Source organism: Vulpes vulpes, chromosome 12 (assembly GCF_048418805.1).
Source record: "Vulpes vulpes isolate BD-2025 chromosome 12, VulVul3, whole genome shotgun sequence".
NCBI lineage: Eukaryota > Metazoa > Chordata > Mammalia > Carnivora > Canidae > Vulpes > Vulpes vulpes.
In genome coordinates this window covers 165,225,704-165,253,448 of record NC_132791.1, presented here as the reverse complement: position 1 = coordinate 165,253,448, position 27,745 = coordinate 165,225,704, and the positions used below count along the sequence as shown (strand labels likewise).

General features: G+C 45.4%; 1 protein-coding gene across 11 annotated transcripts in view; it reads right to left on the bottom strand.

Annotated features, from left to right (window-relative positions):
- Positions 1-27,745, bottom strand: part of FANCA (FA complementation group A) — a 59,468-nt gene that overhangs the window by 8,078 nt on the left and 23,645 nt on the right. For 3 of the 11 annotated variants that reach the window (XM_072731292.1, XM_072731291.1, XM_072731295.1), the window contains 14 exons: positions 26,922-27,010; positions 25,672-25,732; positions 25,543-25,592; positions 14,780-14,856; positions 12,235-12,345; positions 11,862-11,998; positions 11,385-11,455; positions 10,901-10,997; positions 10,637-10,824; positions 9,086-9,182; positions 7,027-7,203; positions 5,310-5,383; positions 3,175-3,303; positions 1,098-1,179 (listed from right to left, as the gene is read on the bottom strand). In XM_072731292.1, the coding sequence (XP_072587393.1) occupies positions 1,098-1,179; positions 3,175-3,303; positions 5,310-5,383; positions 7,027-7,203; positions 9,086-9,182; positions 10,637-10,824; positions 10,901-10,997; positions 11,385-11,455; positions 11,862-11,998; positions 12,235-12,345; positions 14,780-14,856; positions 25,543-25,592; positions 25,672-25,732; positions 26,922-27,010 (1,440 nt within the window). Of the gene's footprint in view, positions 1-1,097; positions 1,180-3,174; positions 3,304-5,309; positions 5,384-7,026; positions 7,204-9,085; positions 9,183-10,636; positions 10,825-10,900; positions 10,998-11,384; positions 11,456-11,861; positions 11,999-12,234; positions 12,346-14,774; positions 14,857-18,287; positions 18,591-25,542; positions 25,593-25,671; positions 25,733-26,921; positions 27,011-27,456; positions 27,503-27,745 lie in introns of those variants that run through there. The other 8 variants (XM_072731294.1, XM_072731293.1, XR_011996078.1 and 5 more) reach the window with 7 other exon arrangements.

Here is a 27,745-nt window from a genome sequence, read left to right as displayed (position 1 = left end):
ATAAGAATAGGACAAAGAACACCTTTACCAGATTTCCCAAAGCTAATAGTTTATCATTTATCATCTGCTTTTACTAACACGCACAGGTGAATTTCAGACATAAGGCATATACACAGCAGGCACTCAGTAAATGCAGAGGCAGAACAAGCCAAACGCCCGCACTGCAACATCACCCCTGCTGCACTGTCTGCCCTCCCCACTCCCTCTTCCTGCCATAGCCAGGTAGGATGAATGTGAAGGACCAAGGTCAGGATGAGGGGTTGTGGGGCTGGGAAGTCTCTAGTGGGATGTGTTATTCACTTGTAGGTAAAATTTCCCAGTGCCCCAGGCCACACCTTCCATGGTCTTGTCACTCCCCACATTCTCTCAATTCAAGCACTTGCAGAACATCAGCAGAAACACCAGCAGGAAGCGTGAAATCCACACACACAATCCTTACAACGTGGGGCCTCACGTAACGCTTCCAAAGGTAGATTCCCAAGGCATACTGTGGACACGGAAACCTAAGGGAGCCGTGGTCCGCCCTATGACCTCAGAGCCTGCTCTCAGGGTCTGACCTTTATGGCCCTGACTAGACCTGAGGCACTCTGGCTGAACACTGCACTTTTCACCTCAAAACGACAGCCCCATTTCCACACCCTCTTAAATGCACTTGCTTTGGTGAATAGAACCCGCCAGCCTGTGGAGGTGCCAGGTGACCCTGTGAAAGAACAGTAACTTAGCCTTCCTTTGCCAAGTAGAGGGCTATTTACGTTATTTCTCAGAGCCTAATATCCACATGGAATAGCCAAGAGCTACAAAAACACAGCAAGCTCTGGATAGCAACCATTTTACTACCAAAGTTGGTATCTTCTCAATTTCCTCTGCTTTCAAATTTTAAATGTCCCTAAGCCTGGAGATGGTCTGGCACCACAGCTTTTGTATTTTGGGGACAGTCACGGGTGAGGTGAACACACTGTCACTCTGGGTCTGGTATATCATATGTATGATGTGACTTTTCATTCTGTTGAGCTGCCTTAAGATATTCAATAATAAATATCTTAATAGCAGATGACACAAATGCCATGAAACAGTGAGTTTTATATCTTCTAACTCACCTGCAATCTGGAAAAAATATCCCGATTTCCTGTGCAGCTGAGAACCAAATCAGAATTCTCCAAGCAGTTGTAACTCCTCAAACTGAAACAAAAATACAATAAAAGCCTCCTAAGTATCTCCTGATGTGCAGGGCGTTCCTATTTCTCCTGGCTCCAGAGTGGAGTATTGTCATAGAGCCAGGAGGTCCCAGGGGGCCAAATGACACCCAGTCATCAATAAAAAACAAACAAAAAACCTTCTACAACAATACAGTAGCAACCCCAATCTAGTGACATCTATGAACAATTATGTACCACAACCAAGTGGGATTTATTCTAAGAATGCAAGGTTGGTTCAACACCCTAAAGTCAACACACCTATCAATAGAATAAAAAAACCAAACATGTAAACATCTCAATAAACAGATATTAGACAAAATTTAATACCCTTTCATGATAAAAACACTCAACAAATTTGGAGTAGAAAGAACTTCCTTAATCTGATAAAGGCCATCCATGAAAAATCCACAGCTTACATCATACTTAATGATGAAAGCTTCCCTCCTAAGATCAGAAATAAAACAAAGTTCTTCTCTTTCACCACTTCCATTCAATACCACTGGAAGTAGTAGCCACAACAGTTTAGCCAGAAAAAGAAATAAAAGGTATCCAGATTGGAAAGGAAAAAGTCAAACCATTTCTATTCACAGATGACATGATCTTGTACACAGAAAATCGTAAAGAATCCACAATTAAAAACTATTAAAGCAAACAATTTCACCAAGTAGCAGGACATGCCATCAATATACAAAGATCAGTTGTATTTCTCTATACTAGCAATGAACAAATAATCCAAGCATGGAAAACATGGGACTACAGAAAAGTCTATACACAAATGTTTATAGCAGGGGCACCTGGGTGGCTCAGATGGTTAAGCATCTGCCTTTGGCTCAGGTCATAATCCTGGGGTCCTGGGATTGAACCCCACGTCGGGCTCCTTCCTCAGCAGGGAGTCTGCTTCTCCCTCTCCCTCTGGCCCCCCACTCATGTTCTTGGTCTCAAATAAACAAAATCCTTAAAACCCACAAATGTTTGTAGCAGAATTATTCATAATTAATAAGTGAAACCCAAATGTCCATCAGTTAATAAATAAACACAATGTGCTCCATCCTTCAATGGAATACTATTCAGTAATACAAAGAATGAAGTTCTGATATATGCTACAAGGTAGACTAACCTTGAAAACGTTATTCTGAGTGAGCCTGATACAATGGACCACATGTTTGTCTAATTCCATTTATATGAAATGTCTAGGATTGACAACTTCACAGAAAGTAGATTCAGGGTTACCAGAGTTGGAGGGGAATGGAAGGAATGCAGCACACATACTCATTTCCCCCTCCCAAGAGAAAAACAAAGGACAAGAGGACCAGCCCCAACTTCAGCTTGACTGGTACTGTATGTGTTGCTCCCAGCCACTAAGCACTGCAAGTAAAAAGCCCAGTGCTACTAGCTGTACTGCAATGTACTGTGACTTTTGCAAACTAGGTGGTGTTTACAGATCCTTGTGGAGAACGGAGGGGAAGTGGGAGACATAAAGGCACCTGTCCTGCACTGTCTTCAGTAACCACTTGCACAGGCTGTGTTTCTTAGGGGGTAACAAGATTTGTTTTCTATGATTTAATATATTACCTAAAATGTGGAAAATGGAATTGATTTTATTCACCATCTTGACGCAACAATCATGAAGACAAGGACACTAATACAGACTTGCTCAGCAGGAACACAAACACAGGGAACTCTGCCTCCATGGCAGCCAGCCCACATCTGTGTTTTAGGCACCCTCAATGCCTGCCACCTGCCAGCCCACTTGTTCGCAACTCTGATGCCAGGTGACAAAGCAGATAGACTGGCACTGCCAAATCTATACACAAAGAAAACGCATCAGGGAAGCTTACCTTTACTTCGAATAGACTCAGACTTGCTATCAGGATATGTTTAATTGTGTTTTGTATAACACAAAGTAGACTGAGATAAAAACTTTCTGAGAACTAACAAAATTAAAAGTATGATGCTTTCTGGCATCAGTATTCCTAACCTTTGGCAGAAGTCTATCAGCACGTCGACAAGAATTGTGCACGCTGTCTGCATGTCCCCATCGCAGCCCCCAGCCTCGGAGGGCTTGAGGAGGAAGTGCTCATGGATTGCCCACTGGTGGAAGTCCCACCTGCAACAGCAAATACCAGGATATGTGCTGAGAAGACCTGCAAACCAGTGCTTCCTGTGGCCAAAAATGAGCCCAGAGCCAGGTGCACAACAATGGCAGGGGGTTAGATCTGAGGGTTTGGAGGTATAGGAAGGCCCTCTACCACAATCCAGGCACCCTCAGGGGCCACCTCCCTGGGTCATTATCCCAAGGTCCACCAGCAAAAATGTCCAGAAGATCCTGATGATGTACTAAGTGAAAGCCTCAGCCAGAGAACCACTGACAGAAGGAGCCAAGCCCAAGGAAGATGATCCATATACCCAGGAGTGGGCAAGGAACAGGTGATAAAGGGATGGGGCTCCACCCACACCGTCTACCCTTGTACAGAATGCATCTGACTGTGACTTGTGCAATTAGAAAAGAAAAGGTCTAAGCACAATTCCACATACAGTGAGCTGGGGGTAAGAAATGCTTCTTATGGATCCTCATACTAGAAATGAATTCCTTCTCTTCCTACTGAAAATAGAACAGGAGGAGAAGGGAAGATAGGGGAGACCCCAGGGCACGCGAGCCCTTGCAGAAAGCTCTCACACTGGCACAGACCCGAGGAGGAGGCAAATCTCCATCTTGGAAAAGCAGTGTTTTTTATTTCTACTGGCTCCTTCTACAACCTGACACCACGAGACAGCATCCCATGCATGTGAGACGCATCTCTGGCCACGCAGGGACAGTGGCTCAGGGCAACTCACGCTGACTCCTGCCCTTGGCTACCCCCTGGGGCTCCTGTGCCACATCAGCTCCATTCTATCTATAGCACATTCCCTCCCTGACCTCTGCACCCCAACACCCAGGGGCCTGTCAACACCCCACTCTCTCACCCAGAACAGCACATCCCACCTCCTGATGGTCTGAACAGTTGGTGGCAGGACCCACAGGGGCTCAGACTTTGATTTACCACTTGCCAGCCCTCTGCCTGCCCAGCTGGCCACTGTGCTCTTCCCATGCACAAGAGGGAAACAGGCCAGCCACACCAGCTGGGAACCCTCTCAAGCTCCCCCAGCAGGACCCCGCCGCAGCCCCTTACCACACTTGGCCTTCCCTGCTCTTCTCCCACCCAGGGGATGCACATTTGCTGTTCCTGCAATCCCCACCCTGGGACCGGTTCTTACAGCCCTGTCAGGGGTCCTGAGTGTTCATCCCTATCTCTAACCCATTATAACTATCTACCTGTTTGTCCTCAGGCCCACTCAGGTGTATACTTGTGTACAGCTGCTTGGCAACAGGGCCCAGGGTGTCAAGGCAGAGGTGCACCGCACTGAGCTTCTATGTACACAAAGGTGCCAAAAAGGCAGGCAAACTGTTTCGTCACAATGCACCCCCAATTTCAAGAACATTCTAGAAGTGCCTGACAAACAGTAGAAACTCAATGTTTCTTGAATTAAGGAATAAAAGAATGAAACTTCTCATAAGTTGTACGTTAAACTGAACACTGAGGGATCCCTGGGTGGCGCAGCGGTTTGGCGCCTGCCTTTGGCCCAGGGCGCGATCCTGGAGACCCGGGATTGAATCCCACATCGGACTCCCAATGCATGGAGCCTGCTTCTCCCTCTGCCTGTGTCTCTGCCTCTCTCTCTCTCTCTGTGACTATCATAAATAAATAAAAGTTTTAAAAAAAATTAAAAAAAAAAAAAAAAACCTGAACACTGAGAATGTAAGACTCAGACTTTAAGACAATGTAGAAAACCTTATAGCATTTCGAAGGGCAGATCCGACCCCCCGCCCCCGCCACACACACACACCACCATTTTTAAGATATTATCTATTTGAGAGAGAGAGAACGTGAGCACAGGGGGTAGGGAGAGTAGGAGACAAGAGGGAGAGGTAGACTCCACACTGAGCATGGAGCTTGACAGGGCACAGTCCCATGACCCTGAGATCACAACCTAAGCTGTGATCACAATCAAGAGTCAGATGCTCAACCCACGGAGCCACCCAGGCGCCCCAAGGCAGATCCTTTCAACACTTACCTTTCCATATCTGAAAGAGAATCAAACTCAGGTTGAATTTCTAGTTCCAGCTGTAACCAATCTCTGTAAGTTAACTGAGAGAAAAGGACCAAATGAAAACCATGGTGAGGATAGGACACAGAAATCACAGGTCAGCTTGGTAACTGTCTGCTGTCTCTTCTGCTGCTGTCAGACATCATAGCCGAGAGCCACATAGCAAGGCAGGTGTGTCTATACTGCTCTCTATTCTCATGCCGCTTCCTGTTGTCAGACTGGCTGGCACCAAGCCTGACAAAGAATTTGGATATTGCTTTAACACAAACCTGAAAGAAGCTAACAAAAACTGTTCAAATGGGTATTTTTAAATTGAATCCTCCAGGAACACCTGGATGGCCCACAGTTGAGCATCTGCCTCTGGCTCAGGGCATGATCCTGGGGTCCTGGGATGAAGTCCTGCATCAGGCTCTCTGCAGGGAGCATGCTTCTCCCTTTGCCTGTGTGTCTCTCATGAATAAACAAATAAATAAAATCTTCTAAAAAAATAAAAAATAAATTGAATCCTCCAGCACTTGGCCAGGTTCTAAATTAACCTGCGGCATCTGCAAACCGTACCACAGCACCAGGAAAGAGATAATTTTCTAGTTCACTTGAGTTGGGCAAAGTAACTGAAAAATACACTTGATTTAATAACAACCTTCAAATATTCAGGATAGCATATTTCTTATTTTAAAATAGTTGGAGCGGGGATCCCTGGGTGGCTCAGTGGTTTGGTGCCTGCCTTTGGCCCTGGGCATGATCCTGGAGTCCCGGGATCGAGTTCCGCGTGGGGCTCCCGGCATGGAGCCTGCTTCTCCCTCTGCCTGTGTCTCTGCCTGCCTCTCTTTCTATGTCTATCATGAATAAATAAATAAAATATTTTTAAAAAATAAATAAATAAAATAAAATTGATGGAACAATTTCACTCATCAACATGGAGTTCTCAAAACCTCCCACTGTGTGTAAAAAAGCACATCACAGAAAGAAGTGTGCAGCATGCACCCTATTTGTAAAGACCAAAGCCAGGCACTATGGAGCAGTTCTTTGGTCAGGAACATACCCATGTATAAGCAAGAGAACCATGTCCATGATTTCCCAAAGACAGAGGGACAGCAGCCCTCTGAGACACCTAGGCTGCAAGGGTCAGCAAGTTCCCTATAGCATTACTTGTTATGTTAAAGACTGTCACACCTACTCTAGTATAACTGACTAATAAAGGAACTGAATATATAATAAAACAATTGAGAATGTTTTTTCTTTAAAGAAAAAAAAAAGCAAACATTCAAGGAATAAATGAAAAGTTATGAAAAAGTAGCAGAGTGGTAACGGAGGCATGTTTGGCTGGAGCAGGCCAAGGCTCCCAGAGACTATGCTCAGAAAAGCCCAACCCCACACTGGAGCCTGGCAGATATGTTAAAATATGCTTTTATTCACCCTTAAAATCTCCCACAAAATGTTAGTGCTGGGGAAAACTGAGCAGAGTGGGAACAATCCTTCCATCTTACTTCTTACAACTATGCATGAATCTGCAGTGATCCCAGTAATGATTTCAATCAGAGCCACTTCTGTGCTGCCGTACTGGTCCAGCATCATCCGGTCAGGCCCACCTGCCTGCCCAACATGTCCTCAGGAAACCCCCATGTCTACCTACAAACCCCTATGAGTTAGGACCAGGCGAGGGATAAGGGGCAGTTGGACCTACGTGAAATTCTTTCTCCTGCAACAGTTCCTGGAAGGTTCTCTGTTTCCACAGACAGAGGGCGGCTCTCTGCCAGTCTGCAGAGGGCAGGCACAAGAGCTTCCAGGGAGGGCCGGCTGTGTCCTCCTGAGACAGGGGTCCTCGGGCTTCTGACAGCAGTCTGAATAAAATGAACTGAAACTGAAGAGATAATAAACTGGCTGTGTGTGGCAGGACAGCCTGCAGACCCTATGGGCACCTAGCATTCAGTCACAGAAGGCATTTCTGTGACCAGCCCTGGCTGGAAATCTCAGGGGCCATCTAACTGTGCCAGGGGACTCAACACTGGGAGGCGGAATTGCCAGTTCTGACCTGCCCTCCACGGGACAGTGTGGCCACATACAATCCTCCAGCAGTCAATGGAATTGCTGGCATCAGTGTTTCCAGTAAAAAAAAAAACGATGCCACCTGGATAAGCAAAATCCTGTTGCCACTGGGAGCTGAGACTTTCCCCCATGTTTACTGAGCCACACACTGCTTGAAGGGACCTGGAGAGGGCACTGGGACACCCTTCAGAATCAGGCAAGGGGGGACCGGAGGCGTCCCCGTGTGGACCACCTCTCATCTCTGTTCCATGCTTCATAATGTTGGCACCTGGGATAAGTTCCTCAACACCTATGATGAGAGCACAGGTATGCCCAAACCCCACTTAACCCATGGGCACAGCCAGGACTTCTGTGTTTCTAATGTGGAGCCTAGAATGAGATCTGCATTTGAACTTCACAAGATGTCCCTTAAAACTCCACCAAAGGAATAACACTGGTTTCCTTTCTAACTTCAACTTCACTTTTGCCACTGAAGGCTTCTGACACACATCTTTAAACTTCTCTGGTCTTGGGGTGCCTAGGTAGTTCAGTGAGTTAAGTATCCAACTCTAAATTTTGGCTCAGGTCATAATCTCAGGGTTGTCATATCCAGACCCACTTCGGGCTCCATGCTCAGTTCAGATCTGCTTTAAGGGGCACCTGGATGGCTCAGCGGTTGAGTGTCTGCCTTTGGCCCAGGGCGTGATCCTGGAATCCCGGGATCGAGTCCCATATTGGGCTCCCTGCATGGAGCCTGCTTCTCTCTCTGCCTATGTCTCTGCGTCTCTGTGTCTCTCATGAATAAATAAATAAAATCTTAAAAAAAAAATAAGAATCTGCTTTAAGACTCTCCCTCTGCCCCTCCCCCCACTCGTGCTCCCTTTCTCTCTCTCTCTCAATTAAATAAAATCTTTAAATTTCACTGGTAATGGGACGCCTGGGTGGCTCAGTGGTTGAGCATCTGCCTTTGGCTCAGGGAATGATCCCAGAGTCCCGGGATTAAGTCCTGCATCGGGCTCCCTGCATGGAGCCTGTTTCTCCTCCCTCTGCCTGTGTCTCTGCCTCTCTGTGTGTCTCTCACAAGTAAATAAATAAAATCTTTAAGAAAAAATAAAAATAAAAAAATAAATTTCTCTGGTGATGAGGGGAGTCTTTCAAGAAAATTCAGAATGATTCTTTAAATAGAAATATATTTTCCGGGATCCCTGGGTGGTGCAGCGGCTTAGCGCCTGCCTTTGGCCCAGGGTGCAATCCTGGAGACCCGGGATCGAATCCCACGTCTCGGGCTCCCGGTGCATGGAGCCTGCTTCTCCCTCTGCCTGTGTCTCTGCCTCTCTCTCTCTCTCTCTCTCTGTGTGTGTGTGACTATCATAAATAAATAAAAATTAAAAAAATTAAAAAAATAAAAAAATAAATATATTTTCCATGAATACTTATCTTCTAATACACCTACTTTTATTTATTTTTTTTTTTTTGAAAAGGAGGGACATTTGTAGTTTTTGTTATTTTACACCCCTTCATCCTAACTCTGGGAACAGAAGGAAAGGCATGTTCAGCCAAGCAGACAGCTGAGGTGGCTCCCAAGACACAGTGTGATAAACAGAGCACAGCTGTCCACAGACACAGGTGAGGAGAGAGCAGAAGGCTGGAGCTTCAGTGGGAAGCCTGTCTGAAAATGGAGACTCGCAGAATGTAGACAAGGAACTGGAGAGACCTACCTTTTTCATGAGGGCTGGAGATAAGCAGCTGCACAAAATATCTTTTGACTGGGAAGAAGACTTACATAAGGAGTAAGAAATTGCTGCTGTACAAAATCTGAAAGTAGGAAGCAAAAACAATGTAGAAATGTGATGCATGCAAAATACGGGATGAAATAAAAACAAATGTGAATTTCACAAAAGCGAACTGACTGCATCCTAAACCAGAGGGCCTGATGGTTGGTCTCCTGGGCCCCCAGGAACTGGCCCATGTGTCACATGTGTGAGTCTGAGCTCTGTCCACACTCACAACACAGACACAGAAAACACACCAATGGACAGACTGTACAAGTGAGGGCTTGCTTTCACCGCATATGAAGAGCAGTCACAGCCAGAACACAAGGAATTAAGTTAGGAGATGTGTCTGGAGCGTTACTGATGCATCATCTGAGAGGGTTTCCACTCACTCAAGTCTTAGCAAATCATTCCCTGTTCCTTGAAAGAAGTCCAGAACAGGACAGAAGCAGCCCCAATTTCAAACTCAGCCTCGGGAGGAGCCTCTGCCCACCTGTGTTGGGCTGTGAAGTGTCAGGAAGAACATCCCAATGGGAAGAGGCTGTCCCTGGGGCCCAGGAGCGTCAGGAAAGTATGAGGAAGGAAATGGGACCCACCTTCAGGACTGGATGCCAGTGGTGACTACTGCTGTTGACAAAAGCTCCCAGGCTGGGTCACTCTGCCTCCCACTGTGGGGGGCACAAGTGGACCACAGCAAGCACCCTGGTGCTTGTGTCTGCCCACTCATTACCACCCCTTAAGCTTTCTGTGAGTTGCTCACAAACCGCAATCCCAGGCCCAGCAAACAATTCTCACTGGAGCTTCCTGGCTTCTAGCCTGACCCTCCATCTACTCACCCTGGGACTGAGTAAATCTAGACTCCCAGGGCCCTGCCCACCCTGGGATGCACAGCTGCTCTTGCCCTCACCAGCCCAATTCTCTCCCAGCACCGATCACCCCCATGTACCATGCTATCAACTTCCCAGCTGCCCCCACACAGAAGGGCAGCACTGGGGCTCCCCCCAGGTGGGTCTGGCCCACAGTGGTGTATAAGAGAACTGTGGGGGTGTTTGTTGGCACAAATTTGTAGGATGAAGGGTCTCAAAACAACCCCTTCAGATGAGTTTCTTTGTACAGTGCAGCTCCATGGGCAGGAACTCACCCCCTAGAAACCCAGCAGCCTCACCAGGGGCATGGATCCGACCAAATGCCAGGAGCTCCCGAGACAAAACCAGTAACGCTCACCACAACCCCTGAAGATGGCCCAACAGCATGGAAGGAGGCCTATGGTCTGTTAACGTCTTAGAAAGCAGGTTTTAGGGTAGTAGGATCTCATTTTTGTAAACAAAGAAACACACACACACACACAAATACAACTTAAGACTCTGGAAAGACATATGCCAAATATTAAAGAGTGATTATCTGTGGAGTGTGTCAGTTTTTGCCAATGTTACGTGATCAGAATGTTACTTCTGTGGAGTGGAGAGGCAATGCGGAGGGACGGGAGGAACAGCTCACTTGAGGCAGAAGAGTGAGGCTTCTGCGGTCCTAAGCGTCAGGAGGCTACTCAAGAACTCTGGAAGGGGGAGGCTCTTCACGGGGGCGGGAGAAGCCACGTGCACCTCAGGGACTGCAGGCCTGCGCTCGCCCAGGTGGATGACCAAGGCAGCCAGGCCCAGCACGTGGCAGGCACTCAGGCTTGGGCCCTAAAACGGGAAACAGTAATCGTACAGGGAGGAGGACAAAGCCCACTTCCCAGCTGGATGGAGGCAGCAGCCCTACCTGGTGACGGAGCAGCTGGCAAAGCCTGGTGAGCACAATGGGTAGAAGCCGCCGTCCACACAGGCTTGTCACGAAGTGAGCAGCCCAGGGGCCCTGCCTGCAGGGGGAGCCACCGAGACCAGCAGTCTGACCAGCCCTGGCCCTGCCCAGCCTTCCCGTGGGGAATGAGCAGGAGGTACAGGGGAGGCCTCGGGAACCGGGCTGTTCCCTAAACAGCGGGGTCTCCTGCACTGATGCCTGATGTCTGCCAGGTGTCCACCTGATAGACATCAGCACTGCCCCTCGCTACCTGGGACCCCCAACCAGGACAGAAGTCAGAAGGCAGGACCCAGGGCCTGGGGTCAAAGCTGGACTAGGATGGGCGGCCATGCCCCTCATCATGCAGAACAGGGAGAAGCCCCAGTCCATGAGGGAGACCTGTGCGGAGCACCCAGGCTGCCCAAGCACAGCTCCACACCACCCAGTCGAAACCCCAGGCCTCTACCTGTCTGGAGGGGCGAAGCCAGAGGCTACAATCAGGTTCTGACAAAAAGATGTCAACAGGAGATCCGCGACCTGACAAGAGACAGATGGTCAGAGGGCACGGAGCAACATGCGTGAGCCTGTTTACACCACGGACACAGCAAAGCAGGAGTGTATCTGTGGAATAAACCACCACACTGACTGGCACAGAACCCCAGTCCCAAATCCTGCAAGACCTCAGGCCAAGTGTCCCACAGGTCCAGCCATCAAACTTATTGGACAACAGCACCAGCACACCTAGTCTATAGGACCAAAGAAGAAATCGTTTGAGGCTTTGGTGCTCCAAATGCCCTCTGCTGCATGTTCTTTAGAAATTTAAAGAGTTTGTCCACAAATAGGCTGGGGCCAAGCAGGCCCAGCACAAGGGCGTCTCCACATACACAGTTCACCTGGCAAGACACGGGGCTGGAAAAGAGGCTTGTCTGCATCCTGCACTTACCTGATGGTCCTGCGGCTCCAATTCTGGAGAGAAGATATTGAGCTGAACCTGTGATTCCTCAAAGCTGCCATCCTCCTCACCCAGGCCCAGGGCGGAGCTGAGCCGCTCAGAAACCACCGCCATCTGAGCAGAAAAAACTACAAATGGAGAAACGCGTTTAGATGAACAGGAAAATGCAGGTGATGGCGGCGGACGGGACAGCCCAATGTGCATCCTTGACGTCCACCCGCCCCCCACATGTAGGGCTGGCTCGGCAGAAGCAGATGGCTGTGGTCAGGCTTAACTACCACACTCTGCCACTGAGCTCTGGCCACAGCTGGCTCAGCCCACGAACATCCATTGCCTATAGCCCTGCCCACAGCAACGTCCTCACCATCATACTGGGTGGGGTCTGTCATCGTGGTTCTGAGCTCTCTTAGCGCAGCTGCAAGCAGTCCCAGGGGTTCTACACAGATGGCTTCCGTCTTTGTTCCCAGGGCAGCATCTGGGGGATAACAGGACACACACACAACTAGACATGGCTTCTCTGTGAAAAGGGCAGGGATCCGGGATCCCTGGGTGGCACAGCGGTTTAGCGCCTGCCTTTGGCCCAGGGCGCGATCCTGGAGACCCAGGATCGAATCCCACGTCGGGCTCCCGGTGCATGGAGCCTGCTTCTCCCTCTGCCTGTGTCTCTGCCTCTCTCTCTCTCTCTCTCTGTGTCTCTGTGTGACTATCATAAAAAAAAAAAAAAAAAAAAAAAAAGGGCAGGGATCCCTGGGTGGCGCAGCAGTTTGGCGCCTGCCTTTGGCCCAGGGCGCGATCCTGGAGACCCGGGATCGAATCCCACGTCGGGCTCCCGGTCATGGAGCCTGCTCCTCCCTCTGCCTGTGTCTCTGCCTCTCTCCCTCTCTCTCTCTCTCAATGAGACTATCATAAATTAAAAAAAAAAAAAAAAAAGGGCAGACAGAGGCACCAGGACTCTACAAGGAGCTCACTGCTGCACACTAACCATATCAGAAACTTGTTTACAGGGTGCCTGGGTGGCTCAGTGGTTGAGCACCTGGTTTCAGCTCAGGTCATGATCCTGGGATCCAGCCCTGAGTTAGGCTCCGTGCTGGGCATGGAGTCCGCTTGAGATTCCTGGGATTGAGTCCCACATCGGGTTCCCCACAGCGAGCCTGATTCTCCTTCTGCCTATGTCTCTGCCTCTCTGTGTGTCTCTCATGAATAATTACAATCTTAAAAAAAATTTTTTGAGAGCGAGAGAGAGAGAGGACACAAGCAGAGAGCCCAAAGCTAAGAATTAGTATACAAGAGATGACTACCAGTTCTCAACATATTATTTCATAGATTTATAAAAACAGAGTAGATCTGATCACATATTTGTAAAAGAAAAATATTTCTGGGGGCACCTGGGTGGCTCAGTCGGTTAAGCGTCCAAGTCTTGATTTCAACTCAGGTAATGCTCAGGGTCCTGGGATCAAGCCCCGAGTTAGGCTCCATGCTGGGCATGGAGTCAGCTTGAGATTCTCTCCCTCCCCCTCCCTCTGCCCCTTCCCACTACTTGCATGTGTGTTCTAAGGGGAAAAAAAAAAAGAAAAAGAAAAAAGAAAAATGTTTCTTCAAATGCAATTTTTCTTTTTCTTTTTTTCCTTTTTTTAATGTTAAGCTCTATATACAACATGAGGCTTGAACTTACAACCCTGAGATCAAGTTGCATGTTCCAATGACTGAGCCAGCCAGGCTCCCCAAACATACAGTTTTCATTGCAAAAAGGAAGACACACTACGTATGTTTTAAAAACAAAACAAGGGGATCCCTGGGTGGCTCAGTAGTTTAGCGCCTGCCTTTGGCCCAGGGTGTGGTCCTGGAGTCCCAGGATTGAGTCCCACATCAAGCTCCCTGCATAGAGCCTGCTTCTCCCTCTGCCTGTGTCTCTGCCTATCTCTCTCTGTCTCTCTCACGAATAAATAAAATCTTTTAAAAAAATAAAATAAAAACAAGTTTGAGGTGTGGTATCACTGGAGAAGACACTGGGTATATGCAGTGAGCCTCACAAGACAAAACCAGAAATCATAAGGCTTTCTGCCAGAAAAAGTATAGAAAATGTTCTCAAGGCCTCCAGGGCAGGCCAGATGGCTGAGTCGGTGGGGAGCATGCCTCTCACACACTGGACACAGCCCTACAGCCTCCCTGGCACCCCTAGCACAGTGGAGAAGCCGTGTCAACACTGGTACAAACAAGTGTGAGAGCAGGGACCTTCATTCCTTGCCCTCTCAAGTTTTCGGAGTCTCTGTGCTATGAGAAATTATCCAAGCACATAAAAGGAAGGTTTTTGGCAGACAGAACTCCAAAACACCCCCTCATTCAGCCTAGGAGACTCTGCACAAGTCAAAGGACTTAAACCAGCAAACAAACACTACTGTTCACCAAGTGGAGGACAGGCCCTCTTACCATCGCCCTGTTAGTGAAGAGAACGGGAATGGCAGGAACAGGCCAGCAAGTCTGCACAGTGGCTCCAAGCACCACTGTGTCATGCATGCTGGCACAGACTGGACCTAGGTCTATACCACCGATCCCTAGGAGGTGAGTGATCCCCAACCCAGTATGGAACAATTCAACCATTCAAACAAGCTATCGCAGACCACCCACTACACCCTGCTTCACAATCAACTCTCTAGGCCTCAAAGCCTGGCCACCCGGTCATCTGAATCAGGACAGCAAGCAGAAACCATATCATAGGCTCACGCAGCACATCAGGGAGATGGCCTGTCAGTTAACTTCTCAGGGTGCCTGTGAGCCTGTGACCTGACAAGTGAGGTGGGTCTCTCCTGACATAGCAAGACCAGCACTGGCTGAGGAGTCCCCTTCACACCTCCTGACCGGAGAAGCAGAAAGGTACTCATCTCAGGGACAGGGAGACCTATTAACCTTACTTTCCGGCTTCTTCTCTGCGGCACTGGAGCAGGCTTGGCAGTAGGTAGAGTACAGAGATGGGGGTATTTTATCTGCTCTGGATCAGGAGAAAACATGAAAACCACATCAACTATGACTCAAATTAGTTCTCAGGGTTACAATTCCAATAACGATCAAAAAACAAAATACATGACATAATCTACTACCCATACCTTATAGTATAACCCCATTTTTAGAAAGAAAATAAATTACATGCATGTAATCCAATGGTTCTGTTTCATAATTTGTATATATAAATACCTGCCAACCGTGGTCACAGGAGAGTGAGATCATAAATGATTTTTTTTTAATTTTTAAAATATTTTTTAAAATGTATTCATGAGAGACGCAGAGAGAGAGAGAGAGAGAGAGAGAGAGAGAGAGAGAGAGGCAGAGACACAAGCAGAGAGAGAAGCAGGCTCCATGTAGGGAGCCTGACGTGGGACTCGATCCCGGGACTCCAGGACCATGCCCTGGACTGAAGGCAGGCGCTAAACTGCTGAGCCACCCAGGGATCCCCTCATAAATGATTTTTACTTCTCTCACTGAAGTTTGGTAATTTTCAAACTTTTAAAATGAACTTCTATTACTTTTAATGAGTAATAATGAGAAAAACACCAATTAATGTCATTAAAAATACACAGAGCTATAGAACAAAGTCCTAAGATAAGGACTCTGCAGGGCATGGACCCCTGGCCAGCACATTCTCATGACACACGCACAAGCCCAGGGACTGGAGCTGTAGAGTCACCTTCAGAGGAGCAGAAGCCACACATGACAGCCCAGGTATGGGACAAAGGCAAGGTGCGGCCTAGAGGACACACAGTCTAGAAACAAGCAATGAGGTGAGAGGCCAGCCCACCCGATGGTGCTGCAAACCCTGACAACGAGCCAGGAAAGGAGATGATGTGTCCCAGGGTGGGGGTCCCATTGCAGCCCACAGCCAGGCAGAGGACAGCACAACCATAGCCCTAGGACTGGAGAGCCAAAAGTCCTCAGTTTAAGGATTAGAAACCAATGTAAATGAAAAGAGTAAATCTGAGGAAATGGGAGAAATTCACAGAAAAGAGCATTTCAGACATCGCTCATCTTCTCTGTGTGTGTGTGTGTGTGACTATCATAAATAAATTTAAAAATTTAAAAAAAAAAAGAAAAGAAAATGGAGGCTCTGACTACTAGGATAAATGAGGCAGAAGACAGAATTAGTGATCTAGAAGACAAAATAATGGAGAATAAAGAAGTTGAGAAAGAGAGATAAACAGCTACACCCAAAAGAGAAAATAACACCCAAACCCCCAAATATGCAAAACGTGACTGAGAACAAGTCAGAAGACAATCCTGGCGAAGTGGTAGCAGCAAGAGGAAACCACACAGAAAAAGACCTGCCGGGAAACAAGTTAATGACAACATCTGTGTCTGGGCTTTGCTTCGTTGGGGGTACAGAGGCCTGTGAGCATGACATAAACACTATTCTACTTTTATCTCTTCAATTTTTCATAACAAAAGATTTAAAAGTATCTGAGAAAATGTCTTAGTGCTGAAGGATGAGTTTTCAGGTCAGAGGGCCCACCTGAGAGGCTGGTCCAACACAGTGAGGAAGAGGAGCCCTCAGCTCCATCTGCCCAGGAATTCAACTAATACTTCTGAACTCACCTGAGATCTAAGAAAAGAGGAGCTGCAACTCTAAAAATACAAAGTGACCGGCAAGGCAGAAGTGAATCAGAGGCCATCTATTGGAAGACAGACCACAGGAAGAGAGCCTCTGGCAGTGGGTTAACTGATGGAGCAGCAGAGCACAACATCAGAACAGTTAGAAGTCTGCTCCCATGTGAGATGTCCCTGCCTAGAAGGTGCTCAGTGGCTCAGCGGGATGGAATCCTGGGTGTGACAAGGGTGGTCTCAGGATCCCTGCAATCATGGGAAGACAGGGGTGTGAATGTGGCACAGTTCCCGGGTTTTGGGGTGGGGAGGTGGGCTGCAATCACCGAGCCCAGGAGCCGGCTCTCAGCTTGGGGTAGCCAGAGACTGAGAACAGAGGGAAGGTTGGCTACTGCTCCTCGAGCAGGAGCCCAGCAAAGAGGAGAACCGCCAGGAGACTTTCCTCCCTCCCCCAGGTGGAGCTGCATGGGTATACACCACAGGAGTGTGCAGGGTTTGGAGATTCCAGACAGGGTAGTGTGCCTGAGACAGAAACACTCGGTCCCAGGCTGAGTGAGCAGAATGCGGACAGGGATCAGGGAGTCGAGAGGGATGAACTGCTTTTCCCTGGGGGCCCTGAGCTTGCACTCCAGGGTTGGAGAGTGGGGGGGCCACCATTTTCACTCCCCTCTAGAGCAGCCTGGAAAGGCTTTGGGGAACAAAATCCACCTAGAGCAATTTGGAGCAGGTAAGTTAGCCTGGCAAGGGCAGTGCGATTCCACCCAGAGCAAGGACATCTGAGAATCAAGGCCACAGGCCCCTTCCCAGAAGATAAGCCAGACCCTGCAGCCAAGATGGATTTTGCTGATCACAGAGAACTGCTAAACTCCACCACTAGGGGAAAAAATTATATACAATTCATGAGTTCTTTCCCATGATGCTTTAGTCTTTCAATGTTAACCCTTTTTTCTCTTTCCCTTTTCAATGAATTTCTTCTTTTACCAACTCTTTTTTCTTCCACCTTTTAAAATTTTCATTTTTACAGTTACATTATATCCTTTCATAGTATTTTATTTTTGTGTATATATGTTGTTCTTTCTTTTACAATTTTGGGATACAGTTTGTTCTATTTTTTTTTTTTAAGATTTTATTTATTTATTTGAGAAAGAGAGAGTACAATGAGCCCCCAATAAGGGGTTCAATCCCTGGACCCCGAGATCTAGACCTGAGCCAAAGCCATCCAAGTTCCCCAGCTCCAATATACCTTCTGTCCCTACCTTTTCTCTTCTTGGATCCCAATCATTCTAGTATTGTTTTGCTTTATGGCATCACTTATCTCTTGACTCCTGCCCTGGTGATCCAGTAGCTGTTTATCTCTCTTTCTCAACTTCTTTATTCTCCATTATTTTGTCTTCTAGATCACTAATTCTGTCTTCTGCCTCATTTATCCTAGTAGTCAGAGCCTCCATTTTCTTTTCTTTTTTTTTTTAATTTTTTTTATTTATTTATGATAGTCACACACACACAGAGAGAGAGAGAGAGAGAGAGAGAGAGAGAGGCAGAGACACAGGCAGAGGGAGAAGCAGGCTCCATGCACCGGGAGCCCGACGTGGGATTCGATCCCGGGTTTCCAGGATCGCGCCCTGGGCCAAAGGCAGGCTCCAAACCGCTGCGCCACCCAGGGATCCCAGAGCCTCCATTTTTTATTGCATCTCATTTAATGGCCTTTTTGATTTCGACTTGATTAGATTTTAGGCTTTTTTTCTCCAGAAAGGGATTCTTCTGGTGTCACACCCAGGATTCCTGGTCTTTTTTTAAGTCCAGCCTGTATCTTTATAATTGTTATTCTGAACTCTAGTTCCCACATCTTACTTATATCCATATTGAATAGGTTCCTGACAGTATCACCTCTTGTTTTCTTTTCTTTTTTTTTTTAAATATTTTATTTATTTATCCATAGACACAGAGAGAGAGGCAGAGACAGAGGCAGAGGGAGAGGGAGAGGGAGAAGCAGGCTCCATGCAGGGAGCCCGATGTGGGACTCGATCCCAGGTCTCCAGGATCACACCCCAGGCTGCAGGCGGCGCCAAACCGCTGTGCCACCGGGGCTGCCCTTGTTTTCTCTTTTGAGGTGAATTTTTCCAACTTGTTATTCTGTCCAGAGAAGAGATGAATGAGAAGAGAAAATATTAAAATGGCAACAATGACCCTAGAGAAATATACGCTAAACAAATCAGAAGAGACCCAAAACAAAACAAACAAAAAATAGAATGAGACAGATGGACAGAAAGAGCAGTACACTGGATCCTTCATGTACTTTGGTCTGTTAGAAAACTGGATCCTGAAATTGTAAAGAAAGAAAAATAAATATGTACAAAAATAAAATTAAGTACAATGAAAGGATAGAATGTAACTAAAACTGAAAATTGAAAGAAAAAAAAAAACACAATCAGGTGAACAGAATAGAGCAATACACTATATCCTGAGTATATTTTGGTCAGTTTGTTAGAAGAAACTACATCTCAAAATTATTAAGAATGAAAAACATATATATATATAAAATTAAATACAATGAAAGGATAGAACGTACTTGTAAAGATGAAATTTAAAAAGACTAACACAGGCAGCCCGGGTGGCTCAGCGGTTTAGTGCCTGCCTTTAGCCCAGGGTGTGATCCTGGAGACCCAGGATGGAGTCCCATGTCAGGCTCCCTGCATGGAGCTTGCTTCTCCTTCTGCCTGTGTCTCTGCCTCTCTCTCTCTCTCTCTCTCTGTGTGTGTCTCTCATGAATAAATAAAAATCTTTATAAAAAAAAAAAGACTAGCAAAAAATAATATGATCAGATAGACAAAGAGAACAGAGTCATACACTAGATTCTTGGTGTATTTTGGTCTGTTTGTTAGAGTAAATTGTATTGGTACCCCTGGGTGGCTCAGTTGGTGAAGTGTCTGCCTTCAGCTCAGGTCATGATCTCAGGGTTCTGGGATTGAGTCCCAAGACGGGCTCCTGCTCAGTGGGGAGTCTGCTTCTCCCTCTGCCCATCACCCTGCTTGTGCTCTCTCAAATAAATAAATAAATAAAATATTTTTTTAAAAAGGAAGGTATATTGGTGCAAATTATAGCTGAGAACTTCCCTAATATGGGGATTGAAAAAGGCAAATGAATAAATAGGTCAACACCACTGACATATAACAGTGAAATTTACAAATCTCAGAGACAGAATCCTGAATACAGCTTGGACAAGAGGTCTGTAACCTACAAAGGTAGAAAAATTAGACTGGCAGCACACCTGTCCAAAGAGACCCGGCAGGCTGGAACGGACTGGCATAATACATTCAGGGTGCTAAATGAGAAAAACATGCAGCCAAGAATACTTAATCCAGCAAGGCTGTCATTCAGAATGAAAGGAGAGACAAAGAGCTTCCACGACAAACAGAAAGTCAAAGAATATGTGATTACTAAACTAGCCTGGCAAGAAATAGTAAAATGGAACCTTTAAGCAAAGAGGGAGCCCAAAAGTAACACAGACCCAGAAAGAAACAATCTACAGAAACAGTGACTTTACTGGTAATACAATGGCACTAAATTAATCTTTCAATAATTACTCTGAATGTAAATGGGCTAAATGCTCCCATCAAAAGGCACAAGGGGGCAGCCCCGTTGGCGCAGCGGTTTGGCGCCGCCTACAGTCCAGGGTGTGATCCTGGAGATGCGGGATCGAGTCCCACATCAGGCTCCTTGCATGGAGCCTGCTTCTCCCTCTGCCTGTGTCTCTGCCTCTCTCTCTCTCTCTCTCTCTCTGTGTCTCTCATGAATGAATAAATAAATAAAATCTTAAAAAAAAAAGGCACAAGGTATCAGATTGGATAAAAAAGCATTGATATGCTGTTGGCAAGAGACTCATTTTAGACCCAAGGAGACCTCCACATTGAAAGTGTGGGAGTGGAAAACCATTCATCATGCTAACGGACATCAAAAGAAAGCTGGGATGGCAATCCTCATTATCAGACAAATTAGATATTAAACCAAAGACTGTAATAAGAGATGAAGAAGGACAGTATATCATAACTAAAGGGTCTACCCAACAAGATCTAAACATTGTAAATATTTATCCCCTTAACATGGGAGCAGCCGATTATATAAACCAATTTATAAGAAAATTAAAGAAACCCATCGATAATAATACAATAATAGTAAAGAACTAAAATACCCCATTCATGGCAAAGGACAGATCATCTAAGCAGAAGATCAACAAGGAAACAAGGGCTTTGAATGACGCACTGGATCAGATGGACTTCACAGATATGTTCAGAGCATTTCATCCTAAAGCAACAGAATACACATTCTTCTCAGGTGCACATGGAACGTTCTCATGTGCACAATAGAATACATACTTGTTCACAAATCAGGTCTCAATTGGTACCTAAAGACTGTGATCATTCCCTGCATATTCTCAGACCACAATGCTTTGAAATTGGAACTCAATCACAAGAGGAAATTTGGAAAGAACTTAAATACATGGAGGCTAAAGAGTATCCTACTACAGAATGAATCGGTCACCTGGGACATTAGAGAATTTAAAAAATTCAGGGAAACAAATGAAAATGAAAACACAACTGTTCAAAACCACTGGGACACAGCAAAGGTGATCCTAAGAGGGATGTATATAGCAATACAAGCCTTTCTCAAGAAACAAGAAAAGTCTCATATACACAAGTTAACCTTACACCTAAAACAGCTGGAGAAAGAACAGCAAATAAAGCCTAAACCCAGCAAGAGAAGAGAAATAATAAAGAGAAGAGCAAAAATCAATGAAACAGAAACCAAAAGAACAGATGAATGAAATGAGGAGCTCCTAGTTCTTTGAAAGAATTAGTAAGATTGATAAATCCCTGGCCAGACTTATCAAAAAGAAAAGAGAAAGGACCAAATAAATAAAATCATGAACAAAAGAGGAGAGCTCACAACCAGCACCAAACAATACAAACAATTATAAGAACATATTATGACCAGCTATATACCAACAAATTAGGCAATATGGAAGAAATGGATGCATTTCTAGAGACATATAAATTACCAAAATGGAAACAGGAAGAAACAGAAACCCTGAACAGACTCATAACCAGTAAGGAAATTGAATCGGTCATCAAAAGTCTTCCAACAAGTAGGAGTCCAGGCCCAGATGGCATCCCAGGGGAATTCCACCAAACATTTAAAGAAGAAATACCTATTTTTCTGAAGCTGTTTCCAAACATAGAAATAGAAAACTTCCAAACTCTTTCTATGAGGACAACATTACCTTGATGCCAAAACCAGACAAAGACCCGTCAAAGAGGAGAATTATAGATCAATATCCCTGATGAATATGGAGGCAAAAATTCTCACCAAGATACTAGCTAATAATAGGATACAGCAGAACATTAAAAGGGTTATTCACCAGAACCAAGTGGAATTTATTTGTGGGCTGCAAGGGTGCTTTAACATCCAGAAATCAGCCCATATGATACAGCACATTAATAAAAAAGGACAAGAATGGTATGATCCTCTCAACAGATATAGAAAAAGCATTTGACAAAGTATAGTATCTTTTATTGATTTAAATTCTTCCAGTGTAGGGATAGAGGGAACATACATCAATATTATAATTTTTTTTTAATTTATTTATGATAGTCACAGAGAGAGAGAGAGAGGCAGAACACAGGCAGAGGGAGAAGCTGGCTCCATGCACCTGGAGCCTGACGTGGGATTCGATCCTGGGTCTCCAGGATCGCGCCCTGGGCCAAAGGCAGGCGCTAAACCACTGCGCCACCCAGGGATCCCCTACATCAATATTATAAAAGCCATATAAGAAAAGCCCAGAGCGGGAGTACCTGGGTGGCTCAGTGGTTGAGCTTCTGCCTTTGGCTCAGGGTATGATCCTGGGGTCCTGGGATGGAGTCCTGCACTGGGCTCCCTGTATGAAGCCTGCTTCTCCCTCCACCTATGTCTCTGCCTCTCTCTCTGTGACTCTCATGAATAAATAAAATCTTAACACACACACACGTACACACAAGAAAGATAATAAAACACTGAGTTAACAACCAGTTTAAGAACTTATTAGGCACCTGGGTGGCTCAGTCAGTTAAGCATCTGCCTTTGGCTCAAGTCATGATCTCAGGGTCCTGGGATCGAGTCCTGAATCAGACTCTCTGCTCCGTGGAGAGCCCACCTCATCCTCTCCCTCTCCCCTTCCACTTGCTTGTGCTCTCTTTCATACATGATCTCTCTCTCTCAAAAATAAATAAAATCTTAAAAAAAAAAAAAGAAAAAGAAAGAAAAGGACAGAATTAACACTAGCAGGAATTACAAAAAAAGCGAAGGGCAGCTGTGTTTCTCAATCAGTTAAGTGTTCAACTCTTGATCTGAGCTCAGATCTTGATCTCAGGGTTGTGAGTTGGGTGTGGAGCCTACTTAAAACATATATACATATATATGTATGCACACATACACACACACATGTGATAAACAATACTATGTCAATAAATTTGAAAATTTAGATGAAATAGATGGTTTTGTAGAAACATATACAACTAACTCAAGAATAAATAAAACACACAACTAAACCAATAACCATTCAAATAAACTAAGTTAGCTGTTAAGAGTCTGCCTCTAGGGGATTCCTGGGTGGCTCAGCAGTTTAGAGCCTGCCTTCGGCCCAGGGAATAATCCCAACAGTCCTGGGATCGAGTCCTGCATCGGGCTTCCTGCATGGAGCCTGCTTCTCCCTCTGCCTATGTCTTTGCCTCTCTCTTTCTCTCTGTGTGTCTCTCATGAATAAATAAATAAAATCTTAAGAAAAAAAAAAAAAAAACAAGTCTGCCTCTAAAACAGACACTAGGAACAGATGACTTTATAGCCAACCTTCACCAAACTAAAAGGAACACAGAATCCTTGCATTACATGGACTGTTTCAGGAGACAGGAAAGAGGTAAAGCTTATAGCCTTGAAGTCAAAGCAGCCACGATGAGTAAAAAAATATGAGTCACAGATGCAAAAATCCTATATAAAGGATCAGTAAACCAAATACAACAGTCTATATAATATAAGACATCATTACCAAGCAGACCCTGGGTAGCTCAGCGATTGAGCACCTGCCTTCAGCTCAGGGCGTGATCCTGGAGTCCCAGGACTGAGTCCCACATTGGGCTCCCTGCATGGAGCCTGCCTCTCTCTCTCTGTCTCTCATGAATAAATAAATAGTCTTTTAAAAAAAAAAAAAAGGAAAAAAGAAATCATTACCAAGTAGGAAATGATCCAGGAATGCAAGGACAGTGGAAAAGTCAATGTAATCTACCCCATTACAGATTACAGGATAGCAAAAATCATCTTAAGAGATGCAACGAAAGGGCAGACTGGGTGGCTCAGCGGTTGGCGCCACCTTCAGCCCAGGGCGTGATCCTGGGGACCTGGGATGGAGTCCCACGTAGGGCTCCCTGCATGGAGTCTGCATCTCCCTCTGCCTGTGTCTCTGCCTCTCTCTCTCTCTCCTTGTCTCTCATGAATAAATAAATAAAACCTTAAAAAAAAAAAAGAGAGATGCAACGAAAGTATAAATTCATGCTAAAAGTCTTTAGCAAATTCACAGAGGGAACTTTCCTAATATGGTAAAAAGCATATGAAAATATAAAAAGACTACAGCAAATAGAAGTATAGGTAAAACTTTATTTTTTTTTAATTTTTTATTTTTAAAGATTTATTTATTTATTCATGAGAGACACACACACACACACACACAGAGGCAGAGACACAGGCAGAGGGAGATGCAGGCTCCATGCAGGGAGCCCGATGCGGAACTTGATCCCGGGACTCCGGGATCACACCCTGAGCCGAAGGTAGACGCTCAACCATGGAGCCAGCCAGGCGTCCCTAGGTAAAACTTGAGAAGCATTCCAATTTCAGTCAGGAACAAGACAAGATGCTAACTTCTTATCCCTACAATTTCATATCATACCTAAAAAGCCTATCCAACACAATGAGACAAAAATGAAGAGGTATAAAGATCAAAAAGGAAAAGACAAACTGTTATTCTTGTAGACAATGCAATTATCTACAAAGAAAATTACCAAGCACCTATTAGAAATAAGTTAAACAGGGTTATTAGATACAGGAGCACCTATACCTCAGCAATAACATAAATAAATAAACAAACAAACAAACATAAATAAAAGAAAGAAAATGATACGCTTTTAACAACAAAATCTAAGGACCTAGCAGTATAATGAAAAAAAAAAAAAGAAAAAGAAAAAGAAAAAAAATTTACAAAATAGAAAAATCTACTACTGAAAGGGTTAAATAGATATACTATGTTCATGGAAGGAAAACATTGTTACCATAACAAAGTCAACTATACACAAATTAATCTATAAAATTAAGAAAAACTCTACTAAAAATTCTGAGTTTTCATGGAGATACATGCAAGGCTGTTCACTGAAGCACTATTAATACATTATATTTCAGGTAACCTGAGAGCTCTGTTACAGGGATAGATAAGTTAAATCAAGGCAGGTATTCTGCAGGCCATGAGGACCTCGCTTTGTGCAACAAGGAATTGTTCTGTGCAGCCACAGAACAGAACTCAACTCTTTGGTTCAGTGGTGACCCAGAGCCCACAGCCACCAGGGTGAGTGGAAATGCCAACCGCAGAGTGACACAGTGTGATGTGTCCATATATACACATATATTTTTGTAGCTATAAATGTGTAATAAAAAAAGCTAAAAATAGGGGCGCCTGGTTGGCTCAGTGGCTAAGCATCTGGCTTCGGCTCAGGGAATGAACCAGGTCCTGGGATCGAGTCCCACATCAGGCTCCCTGCGAGGAGCCTGCTTCTCCCTCTGCCTGTGTCTCTGCCTCTCTCTCTGTGTCTCTCATGAATAAATAAATAAAATCTTAAAAAAAAAAAAAAAAAGATATTCAGAATTAAAGAAATTTTCTTTTTAACATCTTCATAAATTTTGAGCCAATATTTTATCAATAAAAACATATGTGATAAAACACTTTTCTCTACAAAAAACCCACAATTTTTTGCATTTGTCCAAAGCCCTTCTGGAAACACGTGTCCTTGCATACCTCCTCAGGGACTCTATCAAGGCCGCTCTGGAGTCAGGGGTTCTTGGGAGCTGTGGGAGAAGATGTGATGCAAGTCAGACATCTGCTCTCTGCTAACTGGGCACCAAGTCCATGAGCACATGTACTGACCACTCGAGGTGTGAGCAGGGCAGGGAGAAAGTGCGACATGTAGTAGGGTCTCCTGAAGATACTGCAACACAGAAGAGCACGTTTAGAGGCATCACATACTCGGTCAGATGACAGAAACATTAGAACATCTTCCTGAAAACTATGAGAACATCCATTTCCACAGACAGTCACTGCCATTCACAGGGTGGCACCACATGGGTTGTTTCATTTGTGTCATATGGCTGTGATATTATACCAGGGTTGTTTTTGTTTTTGTTTTTTAAAGATTTATTTATTGAGGGCAGCCCCAATGGCCCAGCAGTTTGGCACTCCCTTCAGCCTGGGGTATGATCCTGGAGAGCTCGGATCAAGTCCCACGTTGGGCTCCCTGCATAGAGCCTACTTCTCCCTCTGCCTGAGTCTCTGCCTCTCTTTCTCTCTGTGGCTGTCTTGAATAAATAAATAAAATCTTTTAAAAAAAATTTATTGATTGATTTCAGAGAAAGAGGAAGAGAACAGAGTACACGCATGTGCTGGCAAGCCATTGAATGGGGGGGAGGGCAAAGGGAGATAGAATCTTAAGCAGACTCCCTGCTGAGCATGAAGCCCAACATGGGGCTTGATTCCAGGACCAAGACCATGACCTGAGCCAAAACCTAAGAGTTGGACATTCACTGACAGAGCCACCCAGGTGCCCCTATACCACAGTTTTTCACTGTTTTGGGACATTTCATGCAAAGGGACAACGGGCCTGCATCCCAGGGATCTTGAAGACACTCTGTGTGAGACACAGCCATGCAACCTGAGTAATTTCAGAAATCCTGGGAGCTAGACTCGGTTCACATTTCTGAAAAGCAATACCTTCAAAAACCTTGCCCACACTGGTGGAATCCAGAGTTCAAGATGTCTCCGGATCACACCAAATTCAACAAAATTCTGCTATTCAGTTCAGTCCTGGCTCCACACTGGTCACCCATGGAGCACTGATGAAAAATCGTTATTAAACCATGGGCTCAAAAAAAAATAAAAATAAAATAAAAAAAATAATAATAAACCATGGGCTCATCTCATCCTTCTGTGTTGGCTCTGCTCAACAATATCCATTGGTTTTTCCTCAAGAAAATGAATTTTAAAGCAAGGGCTCTTTGAGGTACCACCTCACTACAGGACTGGTGCTGGAACACCTACCTTCAGTCATCCACAAATACAACAGCCACCCTGCTCCAAGCGGCTGAGAATAGACGGGACAGCTCCAGGAAGCATGGCCCTACCTGGCCTCCATGACGGCAACAGGGACTTTCCCTGTGTGTTCGAACACTGCGATGGCCTTCTCCACATCCTGGTGTGCTTGGCTGTGGGGCTGGTTCCACACAGGGAAGATAGGAAAGAACAAAAGATGTGAAAGAAAAGGGACTGAGCAGAGAAGGGTGCCATCAGCCTACCCTGCAGCACAAAGACTACCCTGCCATTTCAAGGTGGACAATATGGTCGCTGCCAACACAGCAAGGGGATATTGCCACAAACCAATAACAACAAGTCTACGGAAAGGGACCGACTGCTGCTTCAAGGTCTCAGAAAGATCACACCTCAAAAGAGTCACCCCAGGGACCAGTCAACACCGCTGGGAACCTCTGTCACCCCCTGGGCTTGCCCTAGGACAATACAGGGTTCCAAAGAAAAACTCTGAAGTGGGAAGGGGAAGGAACTTAATTTTTGAGAGTTAAAAAAATTATGAAATGACAACATATGAACATATGTTGACAGCAATGTTAATAGACACCAACACTAAATACTTAAAATATTCACCTAATATTTTAATGGCAGCCGTAAGGACTCTCCAGCCACTCACAACCTTTAAGAAAGAGAGTCTTAAAATGGGCAGTCCAGGTGGCTCAGCAGTCTAGCACCACCTTCGGCCAGGGTATGATCCTGGACACCCAGGATCGAGTCCCATGTCAGGCTCCCTGCATGGAGCCTACTTCTCCCTCTGCCTGTGTCTGTCCCTGCCCCGCACCCCCCCCAACCAATGTGTCTTTCATGAATAAATAAAATCTTTAAAAAAAAAAGTCTTAAAATAACATATACACACACTATA